Raw genomic sequence first — 17,782 nt, 5'->3', positions numbered from 1 at the left:
AGGAAATAAACTTGCAGGATATAAACTTAGAAATAAACTTACGGGGATGGAGCGGAAGAGTGGGTCTGACTGGATTGTTTCGCTGAGAGCTGGCATAGACGCGATGGGCCAAATGGCCCCCTTCTGTGCTGTAAATTCCTCTATGACATTGTAGTTGCAGTGTGTACCATCTACAAGATTCACTGCAGCAACTTGCCAAGGCTCCGTCGACACCACCTTCCAAACCCACAACCTCTAGCACCTAAAGGTACAAGGGCAGCAGGTGCACGGTAACACCCTCCAAGACACACACAATCTTGACTTGGAACTATATCACCATTCCTTCACTGTCGCTGGGTCAAAATCCTAGAAATGCCTACCTCACAGCATTTTGGGCATACCTACACCACATGGGCTGCAGTGATTCAAGGCTGCTCTCCACCATCTTCTCAAGGGCAAGTAAGGATGGGAAATAAATGCTGGCCTTGCCAGCAATCCCACATGCCTTGAACAAATAAAAAAAGACTGAAAAATCCTACAGACCCTGCTGACCTCTGCATTTGAATTCATAATATCCACTTTGGGAGGAAAAATTCATAAAATCTAGCTTTGGTCTGCATTTCTTACATTTGGTTTTTTTTCAGATTTTCAATATTTGCAGTTTTTACTTTTTAATCTGGAAAAAAATAGCTCCTATGCATTATCGTGGAGTTTATTATGGGGATCTCATTTACCCATATCACAGGGCTAACAAGGGCCAATGCTGATGCAGTCGTTTTTTCCTATGGTGTCATATGGTTAGTTGGGTTCAAGTGAATCAGGGTCAAGGCCACAGATGAACTACTGGTACTTGTTATGGACCTCAAGGTCAGGCAGCTGATCACTATGAGCCACTCTGGAGAAGGGTGACTGAAACTGAATGACGTGATATGTGCTTGATGGGGGACTTAATTTTCCAGGAATTCATTGGGATAATGGTAAAGTTTTTGATGTATGGGCAGTGCAGCTCAGAGATTTGTCGGAATTTACAAGACATTTTCTTAACCTAATGGGTGAAAACGTGCTGGAAAAATATGGCTTGTTAAGAACGTAATTAATGCACAAATTGGCCAGCAAATTCAGGGATTAAGAAATATGCTGAGTTGTGAATCTCCAGAACTTGCTGGTCAGTTTCAGGTCAGGTCCAATGTTTGCTTCGCACAAACAGCATGTCGCCCCTAGCTTTCCCATTATTTTTAAGAACTTGTTTGATTTGTACATCAATTCCCCATTAAAGCTAATCTGGCAATTAAGAGCATAAATATCCTTTTAATGATAATTGTTAATGCAATGTCAATCAACCTCTCTGGCCCAGAAAGGAAACAACTGAAACTGTAATTTCATTCCTTCAGATAGTGAATTGTTCTTACAGACATTAAAAATTTTAAATTTAAATTTTTTAACTTTTTTCTTTTTTTTTCTGTCTCTTTTCTTTCTCTCCCTTAATCCAATCATTCTTCCTCTCTCTTCATTCTCTTTCTGTACCTGATATAATTCTAAATCACCTATTCGAATTCACCATCCTTCTAATGTTCTGTTCTCAATCCTTAAATCTCAATGGTTAAGGAGATACACTGTTGGTCCCACTGTTCACTAAATTCCCAGATGCCCCATTGCCCTTGCCATGCATTATCAGTTCACACTTCCAGCAAGATACGCTGCAGGTTTTTTTTGAGATGAAGGGTCCAGGAAGAAGTCTAACAGTGCATTCTGTGAGATGCCCCACTCCAGCAAGATTCAACCCACATTAATGAAGCTGACTTTTTTTTTTATTCCTTCATGAGATGTAGGCGTCGCTGGTTCGGCCAGCATTTATTGCCCATTCCTACGTGCCCTTGAGAAGGTGGTGGTGAGCTGCCTTCTTCAACCGCTGCAGTCCTTGGGGTGTAAGTACACAAACAGTGCTGTTAGGAAGGGAGTTACGAACATATGAATTAGGAGCAGAAGTAGGCCATTCGGCCCCTCGAGCCTGCTCCACCAATCAATATCATGGCTGATCTGTTTGTGTTTTGAATTCCACACTCCCATCTACGCCCGATAACCGGTGATTCCCTTGCCTAACAAGAATCTATCTACCTCCGCCTTAAAAATATTCAATGACCCCGCCTCCACACCTTGAAGCAGAGTTCCAAAGTTGCACATGCCTCTGAGAGAAAAAAGTTCTCCTCATCTCTCTCCTAAAAGGGCAAACCGTAATTTTAAAACAGCGTCCCCTAGTTCTGGACTCACCCACAAAAGGAAACATCCTCTCCAAATCCACCTTGTCAAGACTGTTCAGGATCTTATAAACTTCAATCAAGTTTTCCCTCACTCTTCTAAACTCCAGGATTTTGACCCAGTGACAGTGAAGGAACGGGGATATAGCTCCAAGTCAAGATGGTATGGAGAGGAACTTGCAGGTGGTGGTGTTCCCAAGCATCTACTGCCCTTGTCCTTCTAGGTGGTCCTTCTAGGATAACCAGGGAAAGAGAAAGAGTAGGACCCATTAGGGACCAAAGGGGAAATTTGTGGGTGGAGCCAGAGGACATTGGTAGGGTGTTGAATGAATACTTCACATCTGTCTTCACCAAAGAGGGTGGTCCCCACAGGGGAGGTGCCAGAGAACTGGAGAACAGCTAATGTGGTCCCACTATTTAAGAAAGGTTGTAGAGATAAGCCAGGGAACTACAGACCAGTGAGTCTCAAGTCAGTGGTAGGAAAACTATTGGAGAAAATTCTGAAGGAGAGAATCTATCTCCACTTGGAGAGGCAAAATTTGATTAGGGATAGTCAGCATGGCTTTGTCAGAGGGAGGTCATGTCTAACAAATTTGATTGAATTTTTTGAGCATGTGACCAGATGTGTAGATGAGGATAGTGCAGTTGATGTAGTTTACATGGATTTCAGCAAAGCCTTTGACAAGGTCCCACATGGGAGACTTATCAAGAAAGCAAATGCACATGGGATACAAAGTAACTTGATAAGGTGGATTCAAAATTGGCTTTGCTGTAGGAGACAGAGAGTGATGACAGATGGCTGTTTTAGTGACTGGAAGCCAGTGTCCAGTGGCGTACCACAGGGATCTGTGCTGGGTCCCCTATTGTTTGTCATTTATATAAACGACATAGATGACTATGTGGGGGGTAGGATCAGTAAGTTCACGGATGACACAAAGATTGGCCGAGTGGTTAACAGTGAGGTGGAGTGTCTTAGGTTACAGAAAGATATAGACGGGATGGTCAAATGGGCAGAAAAGTGGCAGATGGAATTTAACGCTGAAAAGTGTCAGGTGATACACTTTGGAAGGAGTAATGTGACATGGAAGTATTCAATGAATGGCCTGACATGGGGAAGTTCCGAGGAACAAAGGGACCTTGGCGTGTTTGTCCATAGATCTCTGAAGGCAGAAGGGCAGGTTAATAGAGTGGTGAAAAAGGCATATGGGACACTTGCCTTTATCAATCGAGGCATAGATTACAAAAGCAGGGAGGTCATGTTGGAGTTGTACAGAATTTTGGTAAGGCCACAACTGGAGCACTGTGTGCAATTCTGGTCGCCACATTATAGGAAGGATGTGATTGCATTGGAGGGGGTGCAGAAGCGATTCACCAGGATGTTGCCTGGGATGGAACATTTAAGCTATGAAGAGAGGTTGGATAGGCTTGGGTTGTTTTCACTGGAGCAGAGAAGACTGAGGGGTGACCTGATTGAGGTGTACAAGATTATGAGGGGCATGGACAGGGTGGATAGGGAGCAGCTGTTCCCCTTAGTTGAGGGGTCAGTCACGAGGGGTCATAAGTTTAAGGTGAAAGGCGGGAGGTTTAAGGGGGATTTGAGGAAGAACTTTTTTACCCAGTGGGTGGTGACGGTCTGGAATGCTCTGCCTGGGAGCGTGGTAGATGCAGGTTGCCTCACATCCTTTAAAAAGTACCTGGATGAGCACTTGGCACTTCATGACATTCAAGGCTATGTGCCAAATGCTGGCAAATGGGATTAGGTAGACAGGTCAGGTGTTTTAATGCATCGGTGCAGACTCGATGGGCCGAAGGGCCTCTTCTGCACTGTACTATTCTGTGATTCTGGTAGAGGTCATGGGTTTGGAAGGTGCTGAGAAACGAATCTTGGTGAGTTGCTGCAGAACATCTTGTGTATGGTACACACTGCTGCCACTGTGCATCAGTGGTGGAGGGAGTGAGTGTTAAAGGTGGTGGATGGGGTACCAATCAAGTGGGCTGCTTTGTCCTGGATGGTGTCGGGCTTCTAGAGTGTTTTTGGAGTTGCACTCATCCAGACAAGTGGAGAGTATTCCATCACACTCCTGCCTTGTGCCTTACAGATGGTGGACAGGCATTGGGGAGACAGGAGGGGAGTTACTCGCTGCAGAATTCCCAGCCACTGACCTGCTCTTGTAGCCACAGCATTTATGTGGGTGGTCCAGTTCAGTTTCTGGTCAATGGTAACCCCAGGATGTTGATAGTGGGGGACTCAGTGATGGTAATGCCATTGAACGTCAAGGGGAGATGGCTAGATTCTCCCTTGTTTGAGATGATCATTGCCTGGCACTTGTGAGGTGCGAATGTTACTTGCCACTTATCTGCCCGAGCCTGGATGTTGTCCCATGAACATGGGCTGCTTCAGTAGCTGAGGAGTCGCATATGGTGCTGAACACTTTTCTATCATCAGCAAACATCCCCACTTCTGACCTTATGATGGAGGTAAGCTCATTGATGAAGCAGCAGAAGATGGTTAGGCCTAGGACACTACCCTGAAGAACGCCTGCAGTGATGTCCTGGGACTGAGATGATTGACCTCCAAGAACCACAACCATCTTCCTTTGTGCTAGGTATGACTCCAACCAGTGGAGAGTTTTCCCCCGATTCCTATTGACTGCAGTTTCTCAGGGTTCCGTGATGCTATGCTTGGTCAAATGCCGCCTTAATGTCAAGGGCAGTCACTCTCACCCCACCTCTGGAGTTCAGCATTTTCGTCCATATTTGGACCAAGGCTGTTGATCAGCGGTAGCGGTGATAGTGCGAGCCAGGGGGCAGCCGGGAAGGTAAGTTTCACTATAAAGTACTTACCTGGCGATTCGGCAACCTCCTTTTGATCAGCGGTAGTGGTGATAGTGCGAGCCAGGGGGCAGCCGGGAAGGTAAGTTTCACTATAAAGTACTTACCTGGCGATTCGGCAACTTCCTTTTGATCAGCGGTAGCGGTGATAGTGCGAGCCAGTGGGCAGCCGGGAAGGTAAGTTTCACTATAAAGTACTTACCTGGCGATTCGGCAACCTCCTTTTGATCAGCGGTAGCGGTGATAGTGCGAGCCAGTGGGCAGCCGGGAAGGTAAGTTTCACTATAAAGTACTTAACTGGCGATTCGGCAACTTCCTTTTGATCAGCGGTAGCGGTGATAGTGCAAGCCAGGGGGCAGCCGGGAAGGTAAGTTTCACTATAAAGTACTTAACTCGTGATTCGGCGGACGCGGACACGGGGACTGTTGGGTAATTGAACTTATGTATTCGGGCAGTGGCTAAACCCGAAACACTACACGTGTAGTGTCTCCCACCCATTCTCCTCCTCTAAACAAAAAAAAAGGACTCTTGTGTGGAGGGTTTGGTAAGGTAAGGTTTTCCTTTATTTGTTTTTATTCTCTGTTGTCAATTTAGAGCAGAGGGGATGGAAGCTAGGGCAGTTGCATGCTCCTCTTGCAGGATGTGGGAGGTAAGGGTCACCACTTGTGTCCCTGCTGACTTCACCTGTCAGAAGTGCACCCAACTCCAGCTCCTCACAGACCACGTGAGGGAACTGGAGCTGGAGCTGGATGAACTTCGGATCATGCGGGAGGCTGAGGGGGTCATAGAGAGCAGTTATAGGGAAGTACTGACACCTATGTCACAGGATAAAGGTAGCTGGGTGACCGTCAGGGGAGGGAAAGGGAATAGGCGCACAGTGCAGAGATCCCCTGTGGCCGTTCCCCTCAATAATAAGTATACCGTTTTGGATACGGTTGGGGGGTGGGACCTACCAGGGGAAAGCCACAGCGGCCAGGTCTCTGGCACTGAGCCTGGCTCTGCGGCTCAGAAGGGAAGGGAGGAGAATAGGAGAGCGATAGTGATAGGAGATTCAATGGTTAGAGGAACAGACAGGAGATTCTGTGGTCACGAACGAGACTCCCGGATGGTATGTCGCCTCCCGGGTGCCAGGGTCAGGGATGTCTCGGATCGAGTCTCCAGGATTCTTAAGGGGGAGGGGGAGCAGCCAGAAGTCGTGGTACACATCGGTAACAATGACATAGCTAGGAAAAGGGATGAGGACCTGAAAAGCGAATATAGGGAGTTAGGTTGGAAGCTAAGAGGCAGGACGAGCAGAGTAGTAATCTCAGGATTGATACCGGTGCCACGTGCTAGTGAGGCTAGAAACAGAGAGCGAGTGCAGCTGAACACGTGGCTACAGAGCTGGTGTAGGAGAGAGGGCTTCAGTTATGTGGATCATTGGGATACCTTCTGGGGAAGGTGGGACCTGTACAAGAAGGACAGGTTGCATCTGAATTGGAGGGGCACCAATATCCTAGGCGGGAGGTTTGCTAGAGCTCTTCGGGAGGGTTTAAACTAGTTTGGCAGGGGGATGGGAACCGGAGCTACGGAACAGTGGATGGGGTAGCTGTTGAACAGGCAGATACAGAGTGCAGCGAGTCTGTGAGGAAGGTTAGACAGTTGACAGGGCAAAGTTGCAGCCAGTATGATGGGTTGAAGTGTGTCTATTTTAACGCAAGAAGTGTCAGGAATAAGGGTGATGAACTTAGAGCATGGATCAGTACTTGGAGCTACGATGTTGTGACCATTACGGAGACTTGGATATCACAGGGGCAGGAATGGATGTTGGATGTTCCGGGGTTTAGATGTTTCAAAAGGAATAGGAAGGGAGGTAAAAGAGGTGGGGGAGTAGCATTGCTAATCAGGGATAGTATCACAGCTGCAGAAAGGGAGGTCGTCGAGGAAGGTTTGTCTACTGAGTCATTATGGGTGGAAGTCAGAAACAGGAAAGGAGCAGTCATTTTATTGGGAGTTTTCTATAGACCCCCCAATAGCAACAGAGACACGGAGGAACAGATTGGGAGGCAGATTTTGGAAAGGTGCGGAAGTAACAGGGTTGTTGTCATGGGTGACTTCAACTTCCCTAATATTGATTGGAACCTCCTTAGTGCAAATAGTTTGGATGGAGCAGTTTTTGTCACGTGTGTCCAGGAAGGTTTCCTGACTCAATATGTAGATAGGCCGACGAGAGGGGAGACTATGTTGGACTTGGTGCTTGGCAACGAACCAGGCCAGGTGGCAGATCTCTTGGTGGGAGAGCATTTCGGTGATAGTGATCACAACTCCCTGACCTTTACTATAGTCATGGAGAGAGACAGGAGCAGACGGGATGGGAAAATATTTAATTGGGGGAGGGGGAATTACAATGCTATTAGGCAGGAACTGGGGAGAATAAATTGGCAACAGATGTTCTCAGGGAAATGCACGACAGAAATGTGGAGGTTGTTTAGGGAGCACTTGCTGCGACTGCTGGATAGGTTTGTCCCGATGAGGCAAGGAAGGGATGGTAGGGTGAAGGAACCTTGGATGACAAGAGAGGTGGAACAGCTAGTCAAGAGGAAGAAGGAAGCTTACTTAAGGTTGAGGAAGCAAGGATCAGACAGGGCTCCAGAGGGTTACAAGGTAGCCAGGAAGGAACTGAAGAATGGACTTAGGAGAGCTAGAAGGGGACATGAAAAAGTCTTGGCGGGTGGGATTAAGGAAAATCCCAAGGCGTTCTACACTTATGTGAGGAACAAGAGGATGGCCAGAATGAGGGTAGGGCCGATCAGGGATAGTGGAGGGAACTTGTGCCTGGAGTTGGAGGAGGTAGGGGAGGTCCTAAATGAATACTTTGCTTCAGTATTCACTAGTGAGAGGGACCTGGTCGTTTGTGAGGACAGAGTGAAATAGGCTGATATGCTCGAACAGGTTAATGTTAAGAGGGAGGATGTGCTGGAAATTTTGAAAGACATGAGGACAGATAAGTCCCCGGGGCCAGACGGGATATACCCAAGGATATTAAGGGAAACGAGGGAAGAGATTGCCACGCCTTTGGCGATGATCTTTGCGTCCTCACTGTCCACTGGAGTAGTACCAGATGATTGGAGGGTGGCAAATGTTATTCCCTTGTTCAAGAAAGGGAATAGGGATAACCCTGGGAATTATAGACCAGTCAGTCTTACGTCGGTAGTGGGCAAATTATTGGAGAGGATTCTGAGAGACAGGATTTATGATTATTTGGAAAAGCATGGTTTGATTAGAGACAGTCAGCATGGCTTTGTGAGGGGCAGGTCATGCCTCACAAGCCTTATTGAATTCTTTGAAGATGTGACAAAACACATTGATGAAGGAAGAGCAGTGGATGTGGTGTATATGGATTTTAGCAAGGCGTTTGATAAGGTTCCCCATGGTAGGCTCATTCAGAAAGTAAGGAGGCATGGGATACAGGGAAAGTTGGCTGTCTGGATACAGAATTGACTGGCCCTTAGAAGACAGAGGGTGGTAGTAGATGGAAAGTATTCAGCCTGGAGCTCGGTGACCAGTGGTGTTCCGCAGGGATCTGTTCTGGGACCTCTGCTCTTTGTGATTTTTATAAATGACTTGGATGAGGACGTGGAAGGCTAGGTTAACAAGTTTGCCGATGACACGAAGGTTGTTAGAGTTGTGGATAGTGTGGAAGGCTGTTGTAGGTTGCAACGGGACATTGACAGGATGCAGAGCTGGGCTGAGAAGTGGCAGATGGAGTTCAACCTGGAAAAGTGTGAAGTGATTCATTTTGGAAGGTCGAATTTGAATGCAGAATACAGGCTTAAAGACAGGATTCTTGGTAGTGTGGAGGAACAGAGGGATCTTGGGGTCCATGTCCATAGATCGCTCAAAGTTGCCACCCAAGTTGATAGGGTTGTTAAGAAGGTGTATGGTGTGTTGGCTTTCATTAACAGGGGGATTGAGTTTAAGAGCCGCGAGGTTATGCTGCAGCTCTATAAAGCCCTGGTTAGACCACACTTGGAATATTGTGTTCAGTTCGGGTTGCCTCATTATAGGAAGGATGTGGAAGCTTTAGAGAGGGTGCAGAGGAGATTTACCAGGATGCTGCCTGGACTGGAGGGCATGTCTTATGAAGAAAGGTTGAGGGTGCTAGGGCTTTACTCATTGGAACGAAGAAGGATGAGAGGTGACTTGATAGAGGGGTACAAGATGATGAGAGGCATAGAATGGATAGCCAGAGACTTTTTCCCAGGGTGGAAAGGGCTATCACCAGGGGGCATAATTTTAAGGTGATTGGAGGAAAGTTTCGGGGAGATGTCAGAGGTAGGTTCTTTACACAGAGAGTGGTGGGTGCGTGGAATGCACTGCCAGCGGTGGTAGTAGAAGCAGATACATTAGGGACATTTAAGCGACTCTTGGATAGGTACATGGATGATAGTAGAATGAAGGGTATGTAGGTAGTTTGATCTTAGAGTAGGTTAAAGGTTCGGCACAACATCATGGGCCGAAGGGCCTGTACTGTGCTGTACTGTTCTATGTTCTATGTAATGAGGTCAGGAGCTGAGTGGCCCTGGCGGAACCCAAACTGATTGTCAGTGAGCAGGTTACTGACTTGCTCCACTCATCACAAATAAATTTCCCAGATAAATCCTTAAACAGGCTTTAGGCCCCTATTTAATATATGCAAGGAGCCTAATGCCCAGGGTGCCTAACAAATGGTTCTGACAAATTTACCAGATGCCCAAACACACACGTAGTGCTAAATCTGTCAGCATTACACCTTTTTTATGTCCAAAAGACAGATGCATAGCATAGTAATTTCTACTCCCTGTTTAACAGTGAGCCTACCTCAACATCAGACTTCCAAACAAGCAGCACCTGGACAATGGTATTTGATTTCAGATCAGGATCGGGCCTGGAGATCAGGGATCTAGGGGAGGAGACAGAGGCAGCTCAGAGGTCAGGGCCAGGGCCTGGAAGTCGGGCATTAGGGCTTAAGGGTCAGGAGCAATGTAAATCAGGAGAGTAGTTTACAGCTAAGTAACATGTTTTAGCTGTAGGCGATTTGTTGGGGTGGTTTCCCGGAGTGCAACCTGCAATGGCAGTGCCTGCCTCAGGGCAAACTAATGTCATTGCAGGGGTCTCAAGTAGGCATTCCGTCCCTTATTTATATTTGCAAACTTGAGTCAGGTGTGGGTAAAGGAAGCCTCTTGTTTATTCTTTGTTTTCCTGTCGGCAGTTCTTTCTTTTCTAGAGAACAGTAGACCTATGCAACAAGTTGCCAGCTTGCGTGCTGATTCATTCCATACCTTCAAGGTGCTGGACTGGTTCCTGGCTGCGACAGAGATCGCATCATACGAAAGGTAGGTGTCACATGGTATAATTGACGGCCAATGTGGTCTCCTAATCTAGGAATGATCACCTAATTGGCCTTGGGATTTGATCTGGTTTTCACCTTCTCAGAAGACAAATGGCACCTAAGGAATCTCTTGATTTAATCCATAAGGCATCATAACTGTAAGGGATAGGTTAGATAGACCAACTGGCCTGACATTTTTGTATGGTACTATGAGCAAAGCTGGAGAGACCCTATAATCTTAATTACAAACACAGAGACAACATATTAAATAATATGGAGGAAAGTTTTCGCTGTGCAAAATATTAAACCAACTCATGAATCTATTCTTTATTTACAGATTTATTTTGTTCTACATGCACCGAATTAAATCGTCTGTGATTTATCAAATAGCACACAAGTAATAAGACAATATTAGCTGAACTTTGTCTGAACTCTATATAATGATTGTAAACAATCTCTCTGTATTGAGCATAATTCAATGAAATATGAAACAAGATATATTAGCATTATTTCCATCTGAGGTATTCCATATTCCTCGAAGTAAATTTCACTAAAGTCATGAAAACTACCTGTTTTGGTGTAGTTTTCAAATTATCAGGTTATAACTTTCAAGATGTAAAATAATATTTGACAGGTATTTATTCAATAAATATAAAAACAAATATAGTTTAATTCTTTACCTCACACATTGATACAGATGATATTAAGAAGTGGCTTACCGTTAAGTCTTTTTCAATTTCTTCATATAATTCAGACAATTGTTCTTCCCGGTCTTCTAATGCAGTACTTGCTTCCTGGTACCGTTTTTGCCAGTTTACAAAGTATCTTTCATCTAATTCTTTATATGCCAGGGCTAATGTGCGTAAACCATTACCTGCAAACTCCTACAAATAAAAGGAGGCTATATTTAAGAATGACTTTCTATTTTACAGAGAATAAAGCCTTACAAAATAATCCAATATTATTTACTTTTGAATATCTACAAGGGCTGAAGAATAGAACAATTTAGAAACATAGAAAATAGGAGCAGGAGTAGGTCATTCGACCCTTCCGCCATTCATTATGATCATGGCTGATCATCCAACTCAGTAGCCTGTTCCCGCTTTCGCCCCATATCCTTTGACCCTTTAGACCCACGAGCTATATCTAACTCCTTCTTGAAAACATACAATGTTTTGGCCTCAACTGCTTTCTGTGGTAGCGAATTCCACAGGCTCACCACTCTCGGTGAAGAAATTTCTCCTCATCTCAGTCCTGAAAGGTTTACCCCTTATCCTTAGACTATGACCCCTGGTTCTGGACTCCCCCACCATCGGGAACATCCTTCCTGCATCTGCTCTGTCAAGTCCTGTTAGAATTTTATAGGTTTCTATGAGATCCCCCCTCACTTTTCTGAACTCCAGCGAATATAATCCTAACTGACTCAATCTCTCCTCAAACGTCAGTCCCAGGAATCAGTCTGGTAAACCTTTGCTGCACTCCCTCGATAGCACGAATATCCTTCCTCAGATAAGGAGACCAAAACTGCACACAATATTCCAGGTGTGGCCTCACCAAGGCCCTGTATAATTGCAGCAAGACATCCCTGCTCCTGTACTCGAATCCTCTCGCTATGAAGGCCAACATATCATTTGCCTTTTTTATACCGCCTGTTGCACCTGCATGCTTACCGCATTTCATATGGCACCTGGTACTCAGTGATCATTTGGTACCAAAGATATACCACGAATCAGACACAGGTTTTCCGAAAAGCCCCTGACAATTTCCCAAAATGTCAAGTCCAGAGGACCCAGATTTGCACCAGTTTGATTTTCCATACTGTATCCTTTCAGTTTCACATTAATATTATTCGATTAATATCAATTAGTGTTGAATTTGAGGGAATCTCTATGTGCTTGACATTTGCTAATTGTGGAATAGATTGGACTGAAAACCCAAAACATTCTTGGGATCTTGGGATTCCTAACAGCTATCACTGGAGAAAACTATCTTCACCATGTTTGAATTTTCAGTGGGTTATCAGTACTATTTGTGCTTGTGTGTTATGAAATCCAACATAGCAGAGACCCACAAAACATTTGAGGTCAAATTAGTATCTTTATTGCAACGGTGCTTCCTTAAAAACAGGATTTCTAATTATTCTTCCACCAAAGAATCAAAACTTCTCACTCTGGCAGAAGCTACATAAAGCTGTCCATATGTAAAACAGGCTTAGGAATATAAATACAAATTTTATCCAAGAGTCTGGCTTTGTGGCTTGTTTATAGCCATTGAATATGGAAGTCTAATTGGGAACTGTTTTCTCCTGAGTTGAGAAGGCAGGTTTACATCTGTTGGGCGCAATATTATTGACGGAACAAACGCTCTATTTCCTTGAAGTCTACCTGTTATAATTTCAGCATCTATCATCGAAGAAAACAGCTTTTTAACTACCAATGTTCTTGTTCCATGACAAAGTCCTTGGGATGGATTTTCACACTGGGGACAGGAAACGGAAATCGGGACTGTTTCTGGATCCTGAACCTCCCCCTGGGGGAAACAGAATTGAGTCCCGAGTTTTACAGGAGCGACCCCTTAATTTATATGGAAACGGGTTTCACGGCCAATTAGTGGCTGCAGGGGCGGGAACGGAGGTGGGCCAACTCAAGTACAGGCCCGATTTAAACTCACCACGGCAGCCATTACTATGGCTGCCGTTTGAGTAGTGAAAATGCGGAGTGAAAATTCAGAGAACTTTGGGCTGGACTTTTCATCACAATAATATCTCAGGAAAGCTGGAGCCTAGAATCTGGGCAGGGTAGCCACTCGTTTTTCAGACACCAACCTTGAGGTAATGCTGGAGATCGTGAGGGAGTAGAGGGAGGTGCTCTTCTCAGAGGGTGGCAAGAGGAGGCCTGGGTAGAAATCGCTGCCTGTGAGTGGTAGAAGCATTGTGAGAAGGAGCTGGATCCAGTGCAGGAAAACATTCAATTACTTCATACACTCTGGCAAGGCGAGTTCAATCCCCAGCCCGCAGTACAGGTCTCTGGGTATTCACAGTCCAGCAGACATACCAGCTGAGGAGCCTCAAGGCACATGCTGCTCCAGAACATGGGAGGGATGTATGCCCAGGGTACTTACTGACAGCTCAGAATGGCTCTGAGCCATGGTGCTGCTGAGGAACTGCCAGCACTGACCCTCCAACGAATTGGAGCAGGTGAAATGGGCCACATAGGACAGCAATGTACTATCATACACTCTTTAGTTCTTGCAGCAGAAACGGACACATAATGTCCTAAAGAGGATTCATAAGGTGCAGTGGTACCCTTCTTGCAGATCATCATGGTAATGGAGGAACAGGTGATGGAAATAGCCAAGATTGCAGTGCAGGAGGAAGTCGGTCCTAGCAAATAGGCTGGAGATGGTAATTATAGAGGGCAATGTGTTCATCGCGGGGGTGTAATGCACTCCATCTCATAGAAACATAGAAAAATTGGAGCAGGAGTAGGCCATTCGGCCCTTCGAGTCTGCACCGCCATTCAATACGATCATGGCTGATCATCCAAACTCATTACCCTGTTCTGACTTTCCCCCCGTATCCCTTGATCCCCTTAAGAACTATATCTAACTCTTTCTTGAATATATTTAATGATTTGGCCTCAACTGCTTTCTGTGGTAGAGAATTCCAAAGGTTCACCACTCTCTGGGTAAAGAAATCCCTCCTCATCTCAGTCCTAAATAGCTTACCCCTTATCCTTAGACTGTGACCCCTGGCCTTGGACTCCCCCGCCATCGGGAACATCCTTCCTGCATCTAGTCTGTCCAGTCCTGTTAGAATTTTGTCGGTTTCTATGAGCTCTTTTCTCATTCTTCTAAACTCTAGAGAATACAAGCCTAATCGACCCAATCTCTCTTCATACGTCAATCCTGCCATCCCAGGAATCAGTCTGGTGAACCTTCGCTGCACTCCCTCCATAGCAAGAACATCCTTTCTCAGATAAGGAGACTAAAACTGCACACAATACTCCAGGTCTGGTCTCACCAAGGCCTTGCATAATTGCAGCAAGACATCCTTGCTCCTGTACTTGAATCCTCTCGCTATGAAGGCCAACATTACATTTGCCTTCTTAACTGCCTGCTGCGCCTGCATGCTTACTTTCAGCAACTGGTGCACAAGGACACCCAGGTCTCGCTGCACCTTCCCCTTTCCCAATCTATCGCTGTTCAGATAATAATCTGCCTTTCTGTTTTTTTTTCCTTGTTTTCTCTCTACCTCCTTTTTTAAATATTGGGGTTACATTAGCTACCCTCCAATCCATTGGAACTGTTCCAGAGTCTATAGAATTTTGAAAAATGACCAGCAAAGCATCTACTATTTCTCGAGCCACTTCCTTAAGTACTCTGGGATGTAGATTATCAGGCCCTGGGGATTTATCAGCCTTCAATCCCATCAATTTCCTGAACACCATTTCCCTACTAATACTGATTTCCTGCAGTTCCTCCTTCTCATCTGACAGCATGTTGAATTCGGAATTGCATTGGGAAGCCTCAGCACTGCAGAGGCCTTAGCTGTCCATGGCTAGCTCTCATGATCTCTTCTTCTGTCTCCCACAGATGCGAACGTCCAACCCATGAGACCTTCTCCCTCTCCATTAGCAACCCAAGATGACTATCAAGGAACTGAAAAAGCACCGTCACACCTTACAAGCACAACGTCCACCAGCACAGATATTCCCACCTCGGTTGGTACTTGCGCAGGTTTAAATAGGGTGAGGAGCACGGCACTAGTGTGCAGGAGGAGGAGCAGCAGAGGCAGCTGTAGTCAGTCCCCTCAGAGGAGAGAGGACAGACACAGCCCTGCTCAGCTGGGTATAGATGCAGAGCCTCAGGAGTCATAGGAAAGAAGGCTCTACCAAAACCAGCAGCAGCAGATGTGTCCCACATGTTGGAATTACCTGAGGCAGTGTGGGGTCATGGGCAGAGAATGGAGGAGTCCAACCAGCTCAAGTGCGCCACCGTGATTCAGGGCTATCAGCACAAGTGCTCTTCCATGGAGAAAATGGCCAATCTCATGGAGAGCCATATGCGGCAGCACTTGGAGTGCATATGGGACTGCGCACTGACGTACACAGGATGCATGCCTCACTGTTTGTAGCCTGGACCAGTCAGTGGCACTGGTGGTGCAGACATGGTTGAAGGGGATGCCAGTTGTGCCTTGGCTGGTGCTGCTCTCCAGTCATCTGGAGTGCCTGCCAAGGGCTGAGGATGTCACTGAGGAGGATGAAGGTGCCACACCCATGGCACTTAAACCCTAACCCTCTGACAGTAGGACCAAGTGATGGAAGCTGCCCCAGCAGTGATGCAGGTGCAGCAGCCTCTACAGATGCCCGTACGGGCACCTCCATGACAAGGACGACTGCCACGTGCATCTTAGCCACAAGCCAAGTAAGCAGGCTGCCTTCACCTTCTCCAAGGCCATGGGGGAAGCAATGCGCAGAAGTGGCTGAGCATGGAGCACTGAGTGGGTCATTGGGGTGTCTCCTTACTGTAACTCTGCACTGTTATCCATTCTGAGTACTACGTAAATAATTACACTTGAGGGCACATGTCTGAGACTCCTTTTATTGATGGCGGGACAAAAAAAAGTATGAAGTGGAAGGAGGGCAAAGGTTCTTCAACGGTGATGGCAAAGCCTCTGGCCAGATGTGTTTCCTTCATTGACGGGAACAGTTTAAATGTTCCAGGCTGCGTCTTCAATGGATGTGAGCGCTCAGGCACCTCAGACTGAGTTCCATATGATGCCCTTCATCCTGGGTTAGAGGCCACCTCCCTGTGCAGACATACCATCTCTGTGTTCTGAAACCTCCCCCTCAAACTCCCCTTCCTCCTCCTCTCCCACCCTCTGCTCCTCCTCTTCCTCCGATGAGTTGTCGTCTTCCAGGGCCTCACCTTCCTCAAGGTCTTCACCTCTCTGCAGGGCCATATTTTGCAGAGTGCAGCAGACCACCAGAAAAAGCGAGACTCTTGCAGGAGTGTATTGCAGGGCGCTACCCAACCAGTCCAGGCACAGAACCACATCTTCAGAAGCCTGTGGCCTGCTCAATGGTTGTCCTAGTGAGCAGATGATATTGGCTGTAGTGCCTCTCTCTCGGGCTCTCGTCGAAGCGTGAGTAGTCATCTCTTCAAGGGATATACTTGTCACCTAGGATCGATCAAGGACTTTGGGTGGTGGAGTGAAGAGGTCCGGCAGCCTGCATTGGCAGAGGTTGAAGGAGTCATGGTAGCTGCCAGGATATCAAGCACTCACGTGGAAGAAGCTCTTGTTGTGGTCGCAGACCAGCAGAATGTTGAAGGAGTGGAAGCCCTTCGTGTTGATGAATCTCACTGGGCAGTCATAGGATGCATTGATGGCCACAACTGATTATGCTCTGAACCTCGGGGAATCCAACAATGGCGGCAAAACCTACTGTCCACTGCGCCTGTAAGTCCGCGTCTGTTGTGAACTGTATGTACTGTTCAGCCCTAGCAAATCATGCATCAGTGAACTCCGAGAAGCAACGGTGTGCTGCTGTTCGTGATATGCCACCAAAGTCCGCAGCTGATTCTTGGAAGGAGCCAAAAGCAAAGTTCAAGGTCACTGTGACTTTGTGACAGGACATGGCAACCAGTGCTGTGAGGTGCGAGGTCTTCGGCGACGAGGTCACACATGTCTGTGACAATCTACCTTGAGAGTCACGGTCTCCTGTGGCACTGGTTCCCAGTCATTTCCAAGTATCTCTGTCTTCGCCAGTAGATTCTACGCTCAACTTATGGCTTACACGTCCTTCCTCCCTCTCGTTCCTCTCCCCTGCCCTCCATTGCCAGCTGCTGCCTTTCTTGTGGCCAGGTGGCTGCCCACTTATCTTTGGCAGCTTTGCCCACTGTTCATATGCCCCATGATGCCAGGAGGTTGACAATCCCCTACACTGCACGATCACTTACTACTCACTCTCCCTGCCACCTGCACAGCACCAAGGGCATCTGTTTATTCATGGCCAAATCCTACTCTGCACTATTCAGCCTTTAATGGAGCTGAGGTAGTTCCCTGGGGTAGCCATGACTGGCTCCCCACTGTGTACCTGCCTCCCTTCAGCTGGCCTGCCCCAGATAGTACGTGAAGCCCGTGCACCCCTGTGAAAATCTCAACTCTCTCCGATTAATGAGCTCTTAAGGAGCTCCTCAACAACCTTAATTGGCCTTAATCATGATACTGCCCTACCCACCCCGCCCCCACTGAGCATGGCCATGTCAGCAAGGACATCAAGAAACCGGCATGCCAGCGAGCGCCAGTATTTTTGGGCCCCGCCCGCCTCCAATCCCACTCCCAGCAGGCCCTGAAAATTCAGCC

The 17,782-nt window shown here is 46.7% G+C and overlaps 1 protein-coding gene across 1 annotated transcript in view; it reads right to left on the bottom strand.

The window, feature by feature from the left end:
* Nucleotides 1-17,782, bottom strand: part of LOC137370639 (probable phospholipid-transporting ATPase IM) — a 440,540-nt gene that overhangs the window by 130,622 nt on the left and 292,136 nt on the right. The window contains exon 18 of the mRNA XM_068032731.1: nucleotides 11,136-11,300. Within this exon, the coding sequence (XP_067888832.1) occupies nucleotides 11,136-11,300 (165 nt within the window). The remainder of the gene's footprint in view (nucleotides 1-11,135; nucleotides 11,301-17,782) is intronic.

The sequence above is a fragment of the Heterodontus francisci genome, chromosome 1 (assembly GCF_036365525.1).
Source record: "Heterodontus francisci isolate sHetFra1 chromosome 1, sHetFra1.hap1, whole genome shotgun sequence".
NCBI classification, from domain to species: domain Eukaryota; kingdom Metazoa; phylum Chordata; class Chondrichthyes; order Heterodontiformes; family Heterodontidae; genus Heterodontus; species Heterodontus francisci.
The sequence above is the reverse complement of the archived record's forward strand: the minus strand, read 5'-3'. Positions and strand labels throughout refer to the sequence as shown.